This window comes from Chrysemys picta, chromosome 5 (assembly GCF_011386835.1).
Source record: "Chrysemys picta bellii isolate R12L10 chromosome 5, ASM1138683v2, whole genome shotgun sequence".
Taxonomy (NCBI): Eukaryota; Metazoa; Chordata; order Testudines; family Emydidae; genus Chrysemys; species Chrysemys picta.
In genome coordinates this window covers 129,302,601-129,321,488 of record NC_088795.1, presented here as the reverse complement: position 1 = coordinate 129,321,488, position 18,888 = coordinate 129,302,601, and the positions used below count along the sequence as shown (strand labels likewise).

The 18,888-nt window shown below is 42.9% G+C and overlaps 1 protein-coding gene across 7 annotated transcripts in view; it reads left to right on the top strand.

Moving 5' to 3' along the window:
- REEP1 (receptor accessory protein 1) overlaps positions 1-17,511 on the top strand; it is a 120,701-nt gene extending 103,190 nt beyond the window's left edge. For 3 of the 7 annotated variants that reach the window (XM_042855581.2, XM_024106473.3, XM_024106474.3), the window contains 2 exons: positions 8,238-8,389; positions 13,623-17,511. In XM_042855581.2, the coding sequence (XP_042711515.1) occupies positions 8,238-8,389; positions 13,623-13,694 (224 nt within the window). In that variant the 3' untranslated portion in view covers positions 13,695-17,511. Of the gene's footprint in view, positions 1-8,216; positions 8,390-13,622 lie in introns of all 7 variants that reach the window. The other 4 variants (XM_065597242.1, XM_005292438.5, XR_010601634.1 and 1 more) reach the window with 3 other exon arrangements.
- The last annotated feature ends 1,377 nt before the right edge of the window (positions 17,512-18,888 follow it).

Genomic DNA, 18,888 nt, shown 5'->3' with positions numbered 1-18,888 from the left:
CACTTATAGGTTCTCTCTCACCTGCAGAATGCAGGGCAATATTGATTTGGTTTCAAAAACTATTTACAGTGGAATTTAAAACCACAGAAAATTTCTACTGGTTGCAGGGTTGTTTTTCCCCCCCTTTGTTTGTTTTTAAACCTCTTGTTACAAAACCTAACTTTTGGGCCAAATTTGACAGGGATGCTATATAGGAACACAAACGTGAGTACTTTACCTTGCAATTACAACTCATGAGTTTCTCTAGGCTTTTAAAATATTTTAATACGTACCCTGCTTAATTCAGGGAACGGGAGGTTATGTATATAGAAAGTCAACATATATGTCTGCTATCCAAGCATTTTAACAATAGAGCGTTAAAACATGCATTTCAGTTTAATAAACTACAGTTTAACCACTGGTATTACAAACAGTGATGAAGACACTCTGCAGAAGATTTCTGAGCTCTGAAACAATGTTCCATTTTTCCACAAATGTTTTCCCTAAAAGTTTATTCTTTTCTTTTCTCTATGTGACTATTGTGGGACTCGGATGTAAGTGTTACAGATTTGCATGACTTTTCCTCTGAGATCTTTAGACTAGACTAACTTCCTCCTTGCACTTAACACCTTAATCATTTGTGGGATGTGTTTTCCTTAACTGATGACTCCGTTAATGATGTGACTAGATACCCTCCTGGCTCCCTTTGTTTTTTATGATTGCTGTACAGTGTGTGGGGGTGGCTGTACTTGGCTTCTTGGTTTGGCAATGAAACAGTTGCTGTGAGACATGTGATTTGTCCAGTTACCTTCTGGAAATAAAAGAACAGGAGTACTTGTGGCACCTTAGAGACTAACAAATTTATTAGAGCATAAGCTTTCGTGGACTACAGCCCACTTCTTCGGATGCATACTTTGCGGATACAGACTAACACAGCTGCTACTCTGAAACCTACCTTTTGAATCTAATGCACGTAAAGGGATCGAGCTCCATAGTATATGTTATGCTGCTTTCACTGACTCATTAACCAGTATGGAAGAAGTAGGACGAGTGACCCACAGCAAAGAAGATGAGATTTTGCTTTTGTGCGCCCTTGTCTTGCATTATAGTAATACGATCTCTAACATGTGACTGATACAATATGTGACTCTGCACTGTCCTATTCTCCTATGGGAATTTAATCAGTAAGGAGATCATGTGATTGGGCAAAATGAGTCCTTTGCTCATCCACCGATCACATATGGGACCAGGTTCTGATCTCTGCTGTACCAGTGTAAATCCAGTGAGATTACTCTGGATTTTCACCAGTGTAGAGGAGAACAGAGTCCTGTGCATAACCAAGCAATCGCTGAGCAAGTGCTCTGCTACGAAAGCTCCTTTGCTGCTGCATAATGGGTTTAGTCCTTTCTCAAGGAGGATTTACCAGCCTACATCAAATCATAGACATTAGACATGACCACGACCTATTAGGTCATGTTCTCCATCTCCTCGTCAGTCAGTACACGATTGTTCTCTGCTTAGGCCCGGACTCAGCAAAATACTTAAGCACGTACATAAGTGCGTTTTACAATCGGGGTTTTAGGCCCAAATCCTCAAGGATATTTAGGTGCCTAACTCCCACTGATTTCAGTAGGAGTTAGGTGCCTTAATACCTTCGAGGATCCAGGTCTTTGTGCTTTGCCTGGTCTAATTTTAAATGTCTGAAGCATCGAGCCTCAGCGTGCTGCTGAGTGTTGTTTCCCTCTGAGCGAATTAAAGCTCTCGCTTGCAAAAGCAGCCAGATACAGACTTGCCCTGGTGATCATCGCAGCCTGAGGGGAGACACCCCTGTATATGACGGGCTTATAGTTATTGTAATCATGGCAGCAGCCTCAGCTCTGGGAGCTGAGCCATAGAATTCACCATGGAATGTTCCAGTCTCTCTCGAGTGCCAGGCGATGCTGCTTCCTAGAGCAATGCATGCACGTCTGCTTGGAGTAAATGCGACAGGCCAAGACCCCATCCACACACATGTCGTTCAGGCTAAGGTGTGGCCCTAAGCATGTCTCAGAGCAGATGTGCTGGAATCGGTGAGGGAGGGGGAGGGATTTGGCTGGCCACTGTTGCTCAGATACAGCCACCTACTGACCGGTCTGTGAAACACTTATAGTGGCCACACTGAAGGAGATTATAGGCTGTTCCTCCAGTGTCTACAGAAAGGCTCTGTGCTAGAGCAGCTGGTAGGGGAATGGGTGGTGATGACCTAAAATCCTGCACCAAAGCTTCAGATCATAATAAAACATTTTAGGAAGCACGAAAAGGTCACCCAGCCCCACGGGTCCTCCCTTTCAAAGAGCATGTCAGTCCCGATGTATTTCTATACCCCTCAATCTACTCCTTCTCCAGAAACAAATCAAGCTCTCTTGCACTCGTCAATATGCTCTTTGCCTCAGTATCTTTTCCCACAGCAATTATTATTCAGGCTAGTGCCCTTTGCATGAAGTACCAAGTTCCCTGTTTATTCCTAGTTTCTCCTACAACAGAAGCTGGTTTAGAGAATTTACCTCCATCGCTGTTATCCATTTCTCTTCTCCTTCTCCGACACGGCCACAGAAACCACCCCCACAGCTGACACTAATTGACACTCTTGTTGGCAGCGCTTCTTCAGTAACAGCCCTGCTGTGGCATTAGTGTACGCTGTGCTGTGTTGGAGCACAACTGTAGAATACTGCTCTCCTCATCTGTGTTCGGAGGGGACCCCCCCTGCACACAGATCTCCTCCGTGCTGCATTGCAGAGGGTGTGGGATCAGTCACCTCCATGGCACCTCCTATCCCTCCACTCTGGAGTCCATGGAAGGTACTTCCTGGGTCCAAAACCCACAGAGTAGGGGGGGTTCAACAGTCATTGTTCCCCCCTCTGGAGTCACAAGTGGCTAAAGTCTGGCAGGTTTTTGGTGGCTTCTGTGAAGTGAGTTGGAGGGTCTCAGTCCAATTCCTGGGGGACAAGTGCCCATCTAGCAAAATCACCATCATCGACAGAGTTCATTGTCAGTCAGCAAAAAGAGGTAAAGGATTAAAGCAGCTGGAGTCTGAACCGTCACACTTCTAGAGAGGGCTGCCTGCCGGGCAGGGTAAAGGCACGCCTGCTGGTGGAGCACTGCAGCTGCTGCTCAGGGAGTACGAGTCCTGGGGATAGGCTGTCCTCTGGCACTTGTGTACCAGCACCAAATTCAAAAGAGAGAGAGAGAGACAGAGAAAATAGCAACAATGTGAGCCTAAGAAATTTGTGATTCGCTCAGAGATTGTCAGGGCTCTTGGTCCCTTCCTGGTGTCTTCTGTTGTCTGGGGAAATGCTGGCTTTAGGGATAAGGGGCTGAGCGCACTTGATCATGTAAAGTTTGTATGTTTCCAGGGGCGGCGGGTGAAGCTTCCTCTGGGAGCGGCTAGCCCCCTACTCCGCCTCTTCTGGCCACCGTCCCGCCTCTGAGGCCACGCACCCGCTCGCTGATCTCAGCCCCTCCGTGGCCCCGGCCAGGGCAGGATGGGGGGGGGGGCTGAGAGCTCAGTTGGGGCCAGGGGAGGGGGGCTGAAAGCTCGCCCCGCCTGGGGTTGAGCTCTCAGCCTCGGCTGGGACCGCAGTGGAGCTCTGGGCCCTAAATGGAGTTCTGAGCCCTCCCCCATTCCGCCTGCGGCCCCACCCATAGCCCCATCCCATTCTGCCCCTTCCCCCACAGCCTCACCCCCATTCCGCCTCCGCTCCACCTCTTCCCCTCCAAGCCCCACCCCCTGCTCGGTCCATCCCCCACTCCCGCTTTGGCCCCGAGACCGGAAAAGCTCTGTGGCCCCGCCACATCCCCGGCCAGGGTCGAGCTCTCAGCCTCAGCTGGGACCCCGGCAAAGCGCTTGGTCCTAACTGGAGCTCTGAGCCTGGAGACTCCCCCATTCGACCCCTTCCACCCACGAAGGGGGTGCTACAAGACAAAAGATTATAATTTCTTTGGGAGTGGGTAGAAACTGGGCTTGCTCACTCTGGGGAAATATTTTAACCGGTTCTAAAACTGGTTCAGTTAAACTGATTCTAAAAATGATTAGCGCCATAGTATAGACCTGGTTATAGGTAGTTTAAGGCAGCCTGACCCATGTTTACTGAACAGGAAACAATCAGACTGCTTTAAACTGCCTCATACTAGCTGTACACTATTGTTCTTAGACCAGTTTTAAACTCAGTTAGAATGTTTCCCCAGTATAGATGGGCTTAAGGACCAAAGCTTATCATTTCTTTGAAGTTAATGGGAATTTTGCTCAAGTAAGGCCTGCAGGATATTGTCCTTATGTGCTAGGATGTTATACCATAAAAACTGAAAATTAGTTCCCAAAGCATAGCCAACCTTCTGTGATGACCCTGGAGTTCCAGGAGTTGCCTGTTTTCAGAGGCTTCCCTACGGCAAGGCTACAAACAAGTTTAGTAAAATGTGGGTTCCTCCTCCAAGGTTTGTTTAAGGCCCAAGCAGTGTAGGAGGAAGGATGGTCTTATGGCTAAAACAGACAACAGGGTGACAGGAGACATGGATTCTATCCCTAGTTCTATCACAGACTCACTGTGTGACGTGGGGCAAGTCCGTCCCTTCCCCTCCCTATACTTCAGTTTCCCCAGCTATAAAGTGAGAATATCCCCCTATAGGAGGTTTTATTAATGTTTGTGTAACACCAACGGACCCCAATCATTGGGATTGAACTTGGGACCTCTGGAGCTAAATGCACGAACCTCTACTCCATGAGCTAAAAGCCATATGGTCCTTAGCTCAGGCTGTAGAGCAAACTCATTAATCTCTCTCTAAGTGGTCTCGGTGTCACTAGATGGGACAGAACACCACACCCAGGAAGTGTGTGGGGTGCATGTGCACAGGACTTTCAGATGGGAGATGTTATATATAGGTGGGCAAAATGTTATTTCTGTCTAGTTTGTAGTAGTCTAGCTCCCTACAGTCCTTACATTTCTTTTAAAGGAAAGCAGTACTTTAGAGATAGGTCAGCCACTATTCCAGTCTCCATCCGGAAGACTACATTTCAAGTTCTTCATTGGTGATTTTGAGAACGATGTAGGAAATAGCTGATTGGCTGACACTGTGGAATCATAGATATTTAATATTGCTACAGTCGTCCATATTTCTACTGGGGTGACGGAGATAGTTTGAACCATTACTGTACAGTAATGTGCTTTTTATTCTAATAAGGGCACCCACTTGAAGTGCTTCCCTTTAGAGACGGAGTGAACTTAAAACACAGCTGTAAACAGAGCCTGCATATAAATTGTGTTTTTGAGCAATTATGGTGGCTAAGTGATTAATACCAGTGTGGCATCTTGCATGCTCTATTAACAAAATGAACTGAGCTCTTTCTGAAAATATAATTTTCCAGGTGTCAGAAAAAAATGCTGTGCAATGAAACTGAAATGTACCCAGACTTATTTATAGTGTGATCTAGAGAATACTTAAGATTTTCCCACACTTTTTTTTAGAACTGTAATCATCTGTAAAACCTGAAATCAGCATTGTCCCTGGCCTCTCTGTTTTAACATTTTTCGACACTGATTGACATTGCTGGGAAAATAGATGTTTACTGCACTTACTAAAAACCACTAGAGCCATATTCTGACCTAGCTATTGAGATGACAGATAAATTGATACAGGCAGCAGGATCTAATGGTTTAAGAATACTATGATATGTAGAGAGGCAACCTGATCTCGTGGACTAAGATCATGACTCTCAGGAACTATTAGTTTATTTCAACAGGCAATCACCAGAGCTATAGGATCTGAGCTATAAAAGAACCACCTCCACAAGGGGAATAGTCTACACTCGCACTTTACAGCACTGAAACTTGTAGCACTCAGGGGGGGTGTTTTTTCACACCCCTGAGCGAGAAAGTTGCAGCCCTGTAAAGTGCCAGTGTAGACAAGCCCTTAGTCTCACCATCTGTGTAATAAGGGTTGTGTTAGAGCTGAGTGAATAATGGATTTTTTGGTTTGGGGGTTGATTCAAACTGGATCAATTGTTTGGGTCAAATTGCAGAACCTGAAAACTTTTTGTTTCTAATTGACTGAAACAATTTTGTTTTTTTATTTTGTTTCAGGTTGACCATCATGTGTGTGGTTGACTCCAAATGAGTGATGGGGGGTGTTTGAGTTTTTGTTTAACTTCAGCCATTTTGGGTGTTTTTTTTAAAAATTGGCTAAATTTGAAATGGAAATTCATAGATTCATAGATTCTAGGACTGGAAGGGACCTCGAGAGGTCATCGAGTCCAGTCCCCTGCCCGCATGGCAGGACCAAATACTGTCTAGACCATCCCTGATAGATATTTATCTAACCTACTCTTAAATATCTCCAAAGATGGAGATTCCACAACCTCCCGAGGCAATTTATTCCAGTGTTTAACCACCCTGACAGTTAGGAACTTTTTCCTAATGTCCAACCTAGACCTCCCTTGCTGCAGTTTAAACCCATTGCTTCTTGTTCTATCCTTAGAGGCTAAGGTGAACAAGTTTTCTCCCTCCTCCTTATGACACCCTTTTAAATACCTGAAAACTGCTATCATGTCCCCTCTCAGTCTTCTCTTTTCCAAACTAAACAAACCCAATTCTTTCAGCCTTCCTTCATAGGTCATGTTCTCAAGACCTTTAATCATTCTTGTTGCTCTTCTCTGGACCCGCTCCAATTTCTCCACATCTTTTTTAAAATGCGGTGCCCAGAACTGGACACAATACTCCAGCTGAGGCCTAACCAGAGCAGAGTAGAGCGGAAGAATGACTTTTGAATGACAAAATGCTGTTTGGCATTGAAAAGTCGAAACAAAACATTTTGAAATAGTCCCAAATTCAACAAGTATTTTTGAGGCGTGAAAAATGCATTTTTCTAAGGGGAAAGAAAGTGTCACAGCTCTAGTGATAATACTTATGTAACTCACGGGGTGGCATGACAAATGATTAGTTGAGTACTTTGAAGACTTAAAATGCTAAGTATACTTATCAGGAATTTAAGGATCCTCTTATTATTGCATTTGTGCACTTATCATCAGTCTGAGAGGTAGAAATTGCTATTTTTATACTGTTTTAGATTATTATAAAAAATCTTTAGTTTAACTGGACCTTGAGCCAGTGATTGTCATTAATATTTGTACAAGCAGCAAAAGCTTCCATGCCCAAGACAATTCAGAATGGAAAAGATATAAGCCATCATTTTCACTATAAAAGTACCATAGCAAATTGTCTGTAGAGTAGTAGGAGGTTTAGTTGTAGCTAGGTACCATTTCATTGATTCATACTTTGTACTACCCATTAAAAATATCATCATATTTAACTGTCTGGATACACCATAGCAACCTTGGACCACAATCTGCCAGTACTGCTAATGACTCGAACTGCCTCCATATAATAGCACTTATATAGCACTTAAAAAGTTCAAAATGCTGCACAGACATTAACTATTAAACAAACATTTTCAGTCTGCACACAGCGGGCCAAATTCAGTTACATCAGCGAGGTCTGATTGTAGTCAGAGTGGCTTTGGAAATCTCCCAGCATCCACTCCTTTCTGGAAGCAGTACCAGGAACTGTGGAATAGATGTCCTGAGGGCAATGCAACTGACCGGAATTAGAAGAGCATGAAACATGGGGCAAAACTGTAGCAGTTCAGAACACAAGGCAGCCTGGCTAGGATGGGCATCTTGAACCATTACTGCTAGTGCAGCCATACTAATTCACCCAGGAATGGCTCGGTTCTGTAGTGTGAACACAACCAAAGTGGACAATGCAAGAGGAGATCTAAGTAATTCCTCAGGTTCAGTTACGAGTTTGGTGGGTTTTTTTGGGTTTTTTTGCTGTGGTGAAAATGTTCCCTGGGTATGTTTGTTCAGATCAGTATGCTGCCAAAAAGGCTTTCCTAGAGTGATTAGCCGTTTCATTGATCTGTGATCCAAATATGATTACACCTAACTGCTTATGGAATCTACATAACATCAGATGGGCTGTTAAATTAGTCTAAATTCCATTTAAAAAGTCCAACACAACTTATAAACACACCATAAGCTGGGGCTACTTTGGTTTCTGACACCACAACCACTGTTACTAGAGTGTGACATATCAACTCCATTTCTATTACTCTCTGGAAGATGCATGGCTTTGGGGTGGGATTAGTGAATTGAACAGCAGAAGTCAAGTCACCACTGACCTTCCTTATCCTTTGTTTTCACCATGTAGATTTTAAAATGCTGTTGTAAGTGGTTGAGGTAGACATGGATGATGCGTGTGAAAAGCCTCGTGAGGCAAACTGTGAAACAAAAGACTTAGTGTTCTCAGATGATGAAGAGCATGATTTATTGGATCACATGGTCAAGAACAGAAGGCTCAAAAAGAAGGAACAAACTCTTGAGGTACTTCCATATTGGAAAAGGTGCTGCAACCTGCAAGGTTGCCTGGATTTCCAGAAGGACATCTCTCTTTGGAATGAAAACACTGTTTGAGGCCAATATTCTACTTTCAGTCTTGCAGGGTGGGTCTGGGCTTGGATATTCAGTGCTTCCTACAGGTGTGGAATCTCCCTATGGGAATTTAAGTTCCACACGTATAAGAACAAATCAGAGCTGCAAAATTAGGAGCCAGCTTTGAATTCTTCCAAAGTTTTGAGGTGTTTGGATGTGAGGTTTTGGAGATATACAAAACTCTCCATTTCACTTTGCATTTACTTAAGGGGAATTTTTATTGCCATACCTGAGGGGAAGACAGCTGGGGAGATGGGTCAGGACCAAAACTCTAGATCCAAACACCCCAAAACTTTGGGAGAATTCAGAGCCAGATCCATACATATTCAATATGGACCTAATCCAAAGGTCATTGATATTAATAGGTCTTTCCACTGATTTAATTACTTGGATGGGCTTTGAATCAGGCCCTATATTAGCAAGTATGCTTTAATTTGTAACAAGGACAGACAGACATATAAAGGATACAAGAGCACACATTGTGCTCTGCCAGAAAAGGTTTTAGCATCACTCATGTGCATAGGAAATACAGCCACCAGGCAGACAAGTCAAAGGAATAATACTTAAAAGATATCGGAGATGGCAGACATGAGGAAGCCTTCCAGATCTTTGGGGAAATGGAGGCAGCTGCTGTCTGCCCGGATATAGGTCCTAAGAAATCAAAGGTGGGAAATCTCTGCGAATGGGTAAGTCAGAACAGTTACATGCTTAACTTGGCTCAAAAAGAGAGAGTATGAAAGGGGATATTGTTGGGTTAAAAATAATACTCGTTGCTCTAAAGTGTCCTTATCTATGGCTCTAATAATACCTGAGATCATTAACGGGGGAGGAATTTTGAAAATCTCAGTGACTTCTCACCAGTTATGCTACATGTTAACTCCCTGAATTGCTGTCTGCCAGTCCTAGCCCTGGCCCTGCTGTGGGTGGCGAGGGAGAGAAGAGACCTGGACTTTTTGAAGTCTCCTTGCCTCTGGATGGTAGCTCCTCAGGCTAGGGTGCTGTCCCCTCTCTGATGCTACTATGAAGGGAAAGAGAGAAGGTGGCTGCTCACAGACAAAACTGTGAAGTGGGCCCCCAGCACAGAGCCCTGCCCTCCCCTCCCTACCCAAGAAGCATCCCAAAACTATGCAGCAATGATTTCTCTATTGTCAGGGGAGCTCTGCTGCCCCAGTAGCCGCCCTCTCCAAAGCTACTGTGGGATCTACTCCTCTGATACTCTATTCCCTGGATGGCTCCTATTCCAGACATGGTGTCTATGCCTCTGGCAGCTCCACGCACAGTGCAGGATCCATGAAGGCCACAGGATTTATACCCAGGATAACCTTCTGCAGCTGCTCCAGTGGGATCCTCTCCAAGTTTTGCCCTTCTGGCTGGAAGCCTCAGTTCTGATATTTCTATCTCAGATTTATTTTCCATTAGGTCCGTAGTGCTCTTCAGGAATTCAGAGATGAAGAGATCATTGAGCATGGGCTTGTGGCACAGGCCTCGGACCTGGGTGACTTGGGTCCTAGTGCGAGCTCTGCCACAGACATCCTCTGACATTGGGCAAATCATCTGTCTAATCTAATGAATTCATCAGTGTAGTGTCTAAACAAAACCTCTTGTACTAGTTTCTTCATCAGTACAAATGGGATAATGGGCCCACCCTACCTCACAGAAGGATTGAGAAGCTAAATTAAACAATATTCACGAAGTGTGGTATGAGCTTTGGTTGGAAGGTGCTATAGCAATATAAGAAATTCATAATAAAAAGATAATGGAATGGGTCCCACTGGATATTAGGTTTATGTTGTAGAGGCCTCAGATACTGGTCACTGCCAGAGGCAGGATAATGGAATGGATGAACGAATAGGTTGATCCAGTATAATGCACCTCATGGTCTTTTCACATCATTTAGCTGACCCTCAGGGTTGTCCCAGGTCGGGATTGAGGTGGACTAGTAGAGTGCTTCTCCGTACAGTGCCTGGTCTCAGCCTCTCACTTTACAGAGCATGAACCTCTGGGCCCTCTTAGAAACCATCCCCAACTCATTTCCCCGGCACCCAAAGCTCAGTTAAATCCAAGTCTGGGGTATAGGGAAGAGGGTAACAGCTAGTGCTAGAACCGATTGTAGTTTTTTCATGCATTGAAGGAATAAGAAGCCAAATTACCCCCCACCCGTTTGGAAAGTCACAGCTTTTCTGCCAGGAGCTCCTTTGCCTGCGTTAAAGACTTCTTCCCCCACACCCCTCCTCTGGGTATCTGATGTCTTTAAAACACAAGAGAAGTAGAACAGAGAAGCAGTTGGCATTGGCATTACATGAGAAGCTGGGAGGAGACCTGAGATGTCTCAAAGTACTCCATTTAGGGAGGAACAATCAGTTGCACACATACAAAATGGGAAATGACTGCCTCAGAAGGAGCACTGTAGAAAGGGATCTGGGAGCCATAGTGGACAACAAGCTAAATATGAGTCAACAGTGTTACTCTGTTGCAAAAAAAAGCAAACATCATTCTGGGATGTATTAGCAGGAGTGTTGTAAGCAAAACACAAGAAGTAATTCTTCCGCTCTACTCCATGCTGACTGTGCCTCAACTGGAGTATTGTGTCCACATTTTGGGAAAGATGTGGACAAATTGGAGAAAGTCCAGAGACGAGCAACAAAAATGATTAAAGGTCTAGAAAACATGACCTATGAGGGAAGATTGAAAAAACTGGGTTTGTTTAGTCTGGAGAAGAGAAGACTGAGAGGGGACATGATAACAGTTTTCATAAAAGATTGTGATAAGGAATAGGACAAGAAGCAATGGGCTTAAATTGCAGCAAGGGCAGTTTCGGTTGGACATTAAGAAAAACTTCAGGGTGGTTAAGCACTGGAATAAATTGCCTAGGGAGATTGTGGAATCTCTGTCTTTGGAGATTTTTAAGGGCTGGTTAGACAAACACCCGTCAGGGATGGTCTAGATAATACTTAGTCCTGCCTTGAGTGCAGGGGAGTGGAATAGAAGACCTCTTGAGGTCCCTTCCAGTCTCACAATTCTATGATTCTATAATTCTGTGCAGAGACCTTTAAATGCCATCTGTGAGTTAACCCATGAGTCTGGTTGTAAAGATTGAAACAGGTAAAATAGCAGAAATGGAGTTGTCTCTGCTGTGATCTGGAAATACATACTTGTTCCAGATCAGTTGTGGGTAACTGCAAACTAATGGAAAGACAAGAGGACTTGAGAAATATTTAGAAATTATCTCCTGACTATTCCCGAAGTAAAAAGGAAGGGTGGGCCCCAGTGGTTGGGGGCTTTCCAAATCTGCTCTGCCATAATTACCTCTATGACTTTAGGCAAGTCATATAGGCCCAGACCCCAAAGATTTCAAATGGAAATCAGTGGAAGCTAGCTGCCTAAGTACCTTTGGGGATCTGGACCTTAGTCTTTCTGTGCCTCAGTTCCCCAGCTGTAGAATGGGGATAATAGCACTGCCCTAGCTGTCGGGTGTTGCGAGGAGAAATGCATGAAAGATTGTGAGGTGCTCAGATACTACGGTAATGGAGGCCATGTAAATACCTCAGATAGCTAGATCTGCCAGCCATGCAACAAACTGCCAGAGGCTCAAGCCTGCAGCCCATACTCGGGCCAAACTTCTGTTAATTTCATGCAGAGTTTCTCTGGTGTAAGGCTTTTCGGATTGGGGCCAAAGGCAGATTTGGGGTACTATCTGTCAGAGAATGGGAGTGGGTCATAGATGCCAGGTTAAGCTGCGTGATGATGGCCCACACTACTTAGGCCTGGTGTAAGCGGGCACAATTTACAGTGAAGCCAATGATATCTGTTCTCCCTTAAACCAGGGCAGGTTTTGGCCCTATGTGTTGAGCAAATCTAACTACTTGACAGGACGTTGAAAAGTGATTTGTATGTTGTATCACTTTATACTCCTTCAGCTCCCATGCACTCATCGGGAATACTACCATGTTATGGAGTGTCAGAATACGCTGTTCTGCTACTGCATAGGCAGTTTGCTACATGATGGATGTAAATGCATTTTTAAACTGAGCAGCACTTTCTACCGCTTTAAGATTCATCTAACTAGTTTGCTGTGTGACTCTCACAAACCATAACTGTGCCATGCTGTAGCTCTGTTGGGTGAACTATGCACCAGTGGTTAACAATACCACATAATGGTCTGTTTGCTGCTCGGGGTGCTTTCTCTCTCTCTCTCTCTCTCTCAGACTTGGGGAGTGGGACTACCCAGGATTTGAGTTAATTTGGCACCTGCCACTTAGGCAGCCGTGATAGACCTCCTGGCAGATCTCCCCGTGAGTCGTACAGTGAACGCTTGTAGCTCACTTATTATGTCTGAAGAGGTCTGTTTTTAAGAACTCCACATCAGTAATGTAACTGTAGGGCAGAATTTCAATGGTTCTGTTTTGAAATCATTTCAAGCTGTGTCCAGGCTTTGTCCGGACAAGGAATCTGGGTTGGCAGCTTGGCAGAAGTTCACAAGCTTCATCCAATTGGCATAAAATGGAGAAAAGATTGCAGATGTCCTTGTCTTTTGTTATGAAGAGGCTGCCTGTGAAGGCTACAAGTCATAGCATGCATTGTTCCCTTTTGAGTGGGCCTTGGGTTTTGTGGGGCCCAGACAACTGATTTCTCAGGTGCCCTGGAGCAGTGTTTGGGGTCGGGAGTGCCAAAATTGGCGTTCTGGCACCTTTTTGCTCTCCTGATAATAGGGGCATAACTTAGAGCAGTCTCAAGGCTTCTGTAAATTGCACTAGCTTATAATGGCTTCCTAGGGGCCATTACACCGGTAGGGTTTATTGAAGCACAGTGCGCTCTAGCCATTCTCCTTCCTAGCCATGCCTCCAAAGTCAGGAGCCCAGAAGGGTGATTGTGTTGAACTGGCTACAGGGCTTTAAGGATTCTCTCATATTGGGGAAATTTCCAGCTGCCTATTTAGGGAATCTTTAAATGGAGATTTATTAGGGATCTGGTCTTTGTTTCTTCATCTCTAAATGTGGATAATACCTACCTTCCCTACATGAGGTATCATGAGGATGAGCAAATTAATATTTGTACATCACTTTGAAGATGTAAAACACAATATGTTACTACTGTTTCAACAAAGCCTTCTCTTGATTCCCCACAGGCACCGCCTAGGCCCCTTAGACCTCGCTTCAGGAAGAAAAGTACCTCGACCTCTACCACTGAAACCATGTGAGTGCGATGAGCCAATAGCACCAAGATCCACAGAATGTCTCTCTTCTGCCTTAAAGAGCTACTTGCTAATTATGTAGAAAAACAGCAGTGAGATGGATGCGATTTGATGTGCAGCACTGCAGACATGGCCTTTCTCTCTTCCCTTAAGTTACATGTTACTTGCATTTTCCCATAACATGTTAGAACACTCTCACAGGTGGTAACAGTGTCAGAGTCCCCCTGTTTCATTTGCAGAATATACAACCACTCCAGCTAACCCTGTCAGGCTGTACATTTGCAATTATTAGTTGTGTCTGCATAGTTTTAGCTTGTGAATGCAAACAAACAAAAAAATACTCAATAGATCTCAATGATACTTTGACTAATGTATCTATTTATGGTTTTATCCTTAACGAAGTGGACTTGCAGGAGCCATAGATTTTTCTCCCTACCCTTCCTCCATCTTATAACAAGACTGTGACTGACGTGAGATATTTTGAATTCTTTCTACTGTACAGAATGTCTGAGACTTATTAGCAAAAGTTGAGCTGCAACTCCATTTCTTTTTCTGCAAGTAAATTATGTGAACTCCAGTCATTGTGCTGAAAATATAGAGAAAACAACTTAGAGATGATGAGAAAGAGAAATGTACAAGAGAATAAACTGATTTCACAAAATAAAGTAGGGGAGTCTTAATTTTGATACTCCTGAGCCAGAAGAAGAGTAATATATTTTGTAGAAAATGAAAGAATTAATCTTATAACTTTTGACCAACATTTTACTGGCAGTTCTACAATATATGCAAGCCATCTTTGTAATAACTGCTACAATGTTAACCAGAATCACATTAGCCATTGATTTCATAGGGCAAAATTCACCTTCCTCATCTGCATGTATGAGCTCACTTCAGATGTTTTGCTTTACTGGAGCGGATGTGAGAATTGCACTCCCATAGCCAGAGAAGAACATTGGAATGGAGCTCTTCCATGTGGCTTGGAGAGAATTTTGCCAGTATGTGGATTCTGGTTTAAACCATGAGACTCTGTAGTTTGGCTGGTGCATTGGTATCCACATATAAATGCTAAATACAAAAGAAGAGGAAGAAGTTGTAGGATAAGTGTATTTGTGCTTAAAGTTGGTGTCTCCTGTAAATGTAAAAGCATGTGAAATTCATAAATGAGTTAATTATGTGGCCCTTTGTGTTTGCTCTTGGCCCTCTCCCATAGACTAGAAAAACTTTTAGAATCATGTGACATGATTGCCATTGATAACTGATCAATAAACAGACTTGATTATGAATAATATTGTTAACCTAGTTCAGGTACAGAAGTGGCCCAGCCTGCCAATGACTGGTTAGAGTGCACCAGGCTCAGAGATAAGCATATCCGACGTGGCCTTTGTTAAATATTATCTGCCGGATAGGCTTCTAAATCTCAGCCTTCTTGCTAACTCATCTTGAGGTAATTCTGAAGCTTTCTTAAATGGTTTGAGAAGTAAAAATTACTGCTGTCCCCTCCCCACAAAGCTTTGTATCAGTTTGGCTAGTAGGAGGAAAGGGCAAACAGACATTTCTTGTGATTGCCACAATATTTGGACCTGTTCTTGGAAAATCTGATTTCCCTTCTAAGCATTGAGTAGATTGTGTTTTGTGAAGACTATATGCTAAAAAAAAAAATGTGTTCTAGATGGCAGTTGAAATATATTCCATCGTTAGAACACACTCAGCAAAGCTTTGAGTAGCTAAGCTTATGTATTTAAGTTAAGCAGCTCTAGAGTCAATTTGATTTTTCAACAATTAAAAAAAAAAAAAGGAACTTTGCTTGAAGTGTTAGTTAAAATGAAAATCCTGTTGCAAACAAGCTTCATTTTCAGTGCTACGCAATAGGGTGCCATAAGACAAAACAAAAGCTGACAAGTTTGCACTCAAATTATGCCAAAAATAAAAATATATAGCTGCATAACATTTGATGACTTCTGCTCTCATACACACTGTATTAACATTCATCCTCACGAAAGTTATTAAATGTCTGATCTGCTGTTTTACTGTAAACTTGACTGTTTCGGTTTTCTTAAAAGCTGAGGTGAAACTGTTGACAAGGGAGTTGCCTTATCTCTCGAAGACATTCACTGAAAAAAAAAATCTTTTCATATCGCTGGCAAAAATGTGTTATCAACTAAGCTGTGTATTTGTGTATAGACTGACAAGAAATGTGAATGCCTAAACATGTAGTGTTCTGTACACAGGATAGAACAATCACTTGCTTTGAATTCAGTGTATTACAGACACAGGTTGTTTACAAATGCTTCCTCTAAAGGTCTGTCATTTTAACATTCAGATACATATGTTTATTTGGGATCCACATCAGCTGTATGTTCTTTGGTCCTGACTCTTCTCTCAGGCACTGTTTCCCCTTGGGAATAACCTCAGTTCAACAATTGGTGTTGCTACACATGGGCTGACCACTAGCGGTAGACAAAGGCTAACCTGGGTTTGTGTCAATTGAACTAATCAGAATATCACATGCTAGCTGGCCCTTTAAGGGGAATGGGGCCCCAGCCCCTCCTCTGACTAATCAGTTGCCACCCAGCTGAAGCAGTAAGATCAAGGAGCAGGTAGCTTGAAGATAACCTGGCTCTCATCAATAACAAGAGCTCAGATTGGGGGCAAGGCCCCCTCCAGCATCAGTCTTCAGCTCTGGGGAAAGAACCCAGTGTATATGACTCTCAAGGGGTTGTAAGCCCATATGGAGTAGTTAGGCCCCTGCAAAAGACCCCAGCTCAGGCAATGATATGTTGAATGTGTTATTTTGAAGAAATAAAACTAAAGCCTTGAAGAGAAGGGGACAGAAATCCCGTGGCTGGAGAATTTTCTTTGGTGCCTGGGCCAGTGAATTAGCCTGCAGGTTTACACAGGATTTACCTTAATTATGAATGGGGTAAACTTTGAGCAACTCACTGCAAACCCTTACACATCCTTGCCTAAATGTAACTATCTGCCCCAGTGTAGCTGCAATGATTGTTGAAGCAGGGCTATTTCCAACTACAGCCAAGGCTCCACTTACCCTAGTGTAAATTGGGAGTAATTGCCCAGAAGCCAAGGGAATTATACAAGAGTAAACCTGGTATAAGGAAGAGGAGAACCAGGCCTTCTGTTTCTAACAACAAGGGGAGAAATTACCTCGTGATTAAAAAATAAGAAGGAAAGGCTTACTAGAGGGACGTGATGCTCCCTGGCATCATGTAAACAGCCTGTTGCCTTTGACTGCTCTGTGAAATAATCGTGTTCTCATGTAGTAATGAGATCTATATGTTTGTGACAGAATGCTTGTTAATCAGTCTTCTTTTGCTGTTTATTTGTTTCGGGTACCTGTTTTGCACCTAGCACGTATTTGAAATTGTAAAGAACACTATGCGTACTTTTGAGATTCACACTTATACAAACATATTTAAGGATCGTAACTGTGCACTTAAAAGAGGTTTCTTTCTCATGATCAGTAGAAAAGAGCTGTGATAAGATAGTATACGTAAAGCCTCATAAGGATGGACATTACAACAGTATTCCAAAGGTTGGAGTTTTGCTGGTTTTGTTATGCTTGATATACATCTTGAATAAAGTCTTAATCTTTTCTTTAAAAAAAAAAACAAAACAAAGAAGAAAGCATCTTCAGTCTGTTCAATGTATCTGGCAGGCCAGAATACTTGTTGTTACTTTTATTACGGCATTATTTAGTTGTCTTAATTCTTGCTAACTGTATATAGATGTATTCACCAAATGCTGCATGTCCTTCAGAATTCCTTTCTGTATTACCAATTGGAAAAAATACAGCTACTAAACATGTTACCAGTGAATTCATTGGACTACCACAGCTTTATTATAAAGCAAGCCTTGTCTTGTTAAACAAATGATAGTGGAACTGATTGACAGGCTACAGTAAAGAGAATGGAACAGTTTGAAGCTACTGTTGTCACAATGTCTACAGGCTGCCAAGTTTTAAAGAACGCACGGGATTAGGCCTTAGTGAAAGCAGAAGCAAACATATCATCCTGACCTAAAGTGTAAAACTAAAATCACATACATTGTTTCATATAAAAGGGTCATGTGTGTACCAAATCGGGTACTGTAAAGTAGAGCCAGAATTTAAGAGGATTAACAAGCAGGCAATTATTCACAATTAACAAGAAAGGAATGAAAATTAGAAACTTTCAGAGTGGTTGTAAGGGAAGTTCTCTAATTTTAACTAATTTAACATTTGTTTTAATCACTTTAGTTTCCAGTGACCAACATTCGGAACACACTAATTTTCAGTGTTTTCCAGTGGAGAAGCTACGTCAGTATCAAACTGGGCAAAACTAGCTACGGGAATAAAAGGAAACAAGAAGACTTTTTATCAATACATTAGAAGCAAAAGGAAGACCAAAGACAGGGTAGGCCCACTGCTTAGTGAAGAGGGAGAAACAGTAACAGGAAACTTGGAAATGGCAGAGATGCTTAATGACTTCTTTGTTTCGGTCTTCACCGAGAAGTCTGAAGCAATGCCTAACATAGTGAATGCTAATGGGAAGGGGGTAGGTTTAGCGGATAAAATAAAAAAAGAACAAGTTAAAAATCACTTAGAAAAGTTAGATGCCTGCAAGTCACCCGGGCCTGATGAAATGCATCCTAGAATACTCAAGGAGCTAATAGAGGAGGTATCTGAGCCTCTAGCTATTATCTTTGGAAAGTCATGGGAGACGGGAGAGATTCCAGAAGACTGGAAAAGGGCAAATATAGTGCCCATCTATAAAAAGGGAAATAAAAACAACCCAGGTAACTACAGACCAGTTAGTTTAACTTCTGTGCCAGGGAAGATAATGGAGCAAGTAATTAAGGAAATCATCTGCAAACACTTGGAAGGTGGTAGGGTGATAGGGAACAGCCAGCATGGATTTGTGAAGAACAAATCATGTCAAACCAATCTGATAGCTTTCTTTGATAGAATAACGAGCCTTGTGGATAAGGGTGAAGCGGTGGATGTGGTATACCTAGACTTTAGTAAGGCATTTGATACGGTCTCGCATGATATTCTTATCGATAAACTAGGCAAATACAAATTAGATGGGGCTACTATAAGGTGGGTGCATAACTGGCTGGATAACCGTACTCAGAGAGTTGTTATTAATGGTTCCCAATCCTGCTGGAAAGGCGTAACGAGTGGGGTTCCGCAGGGGTCTGTTTT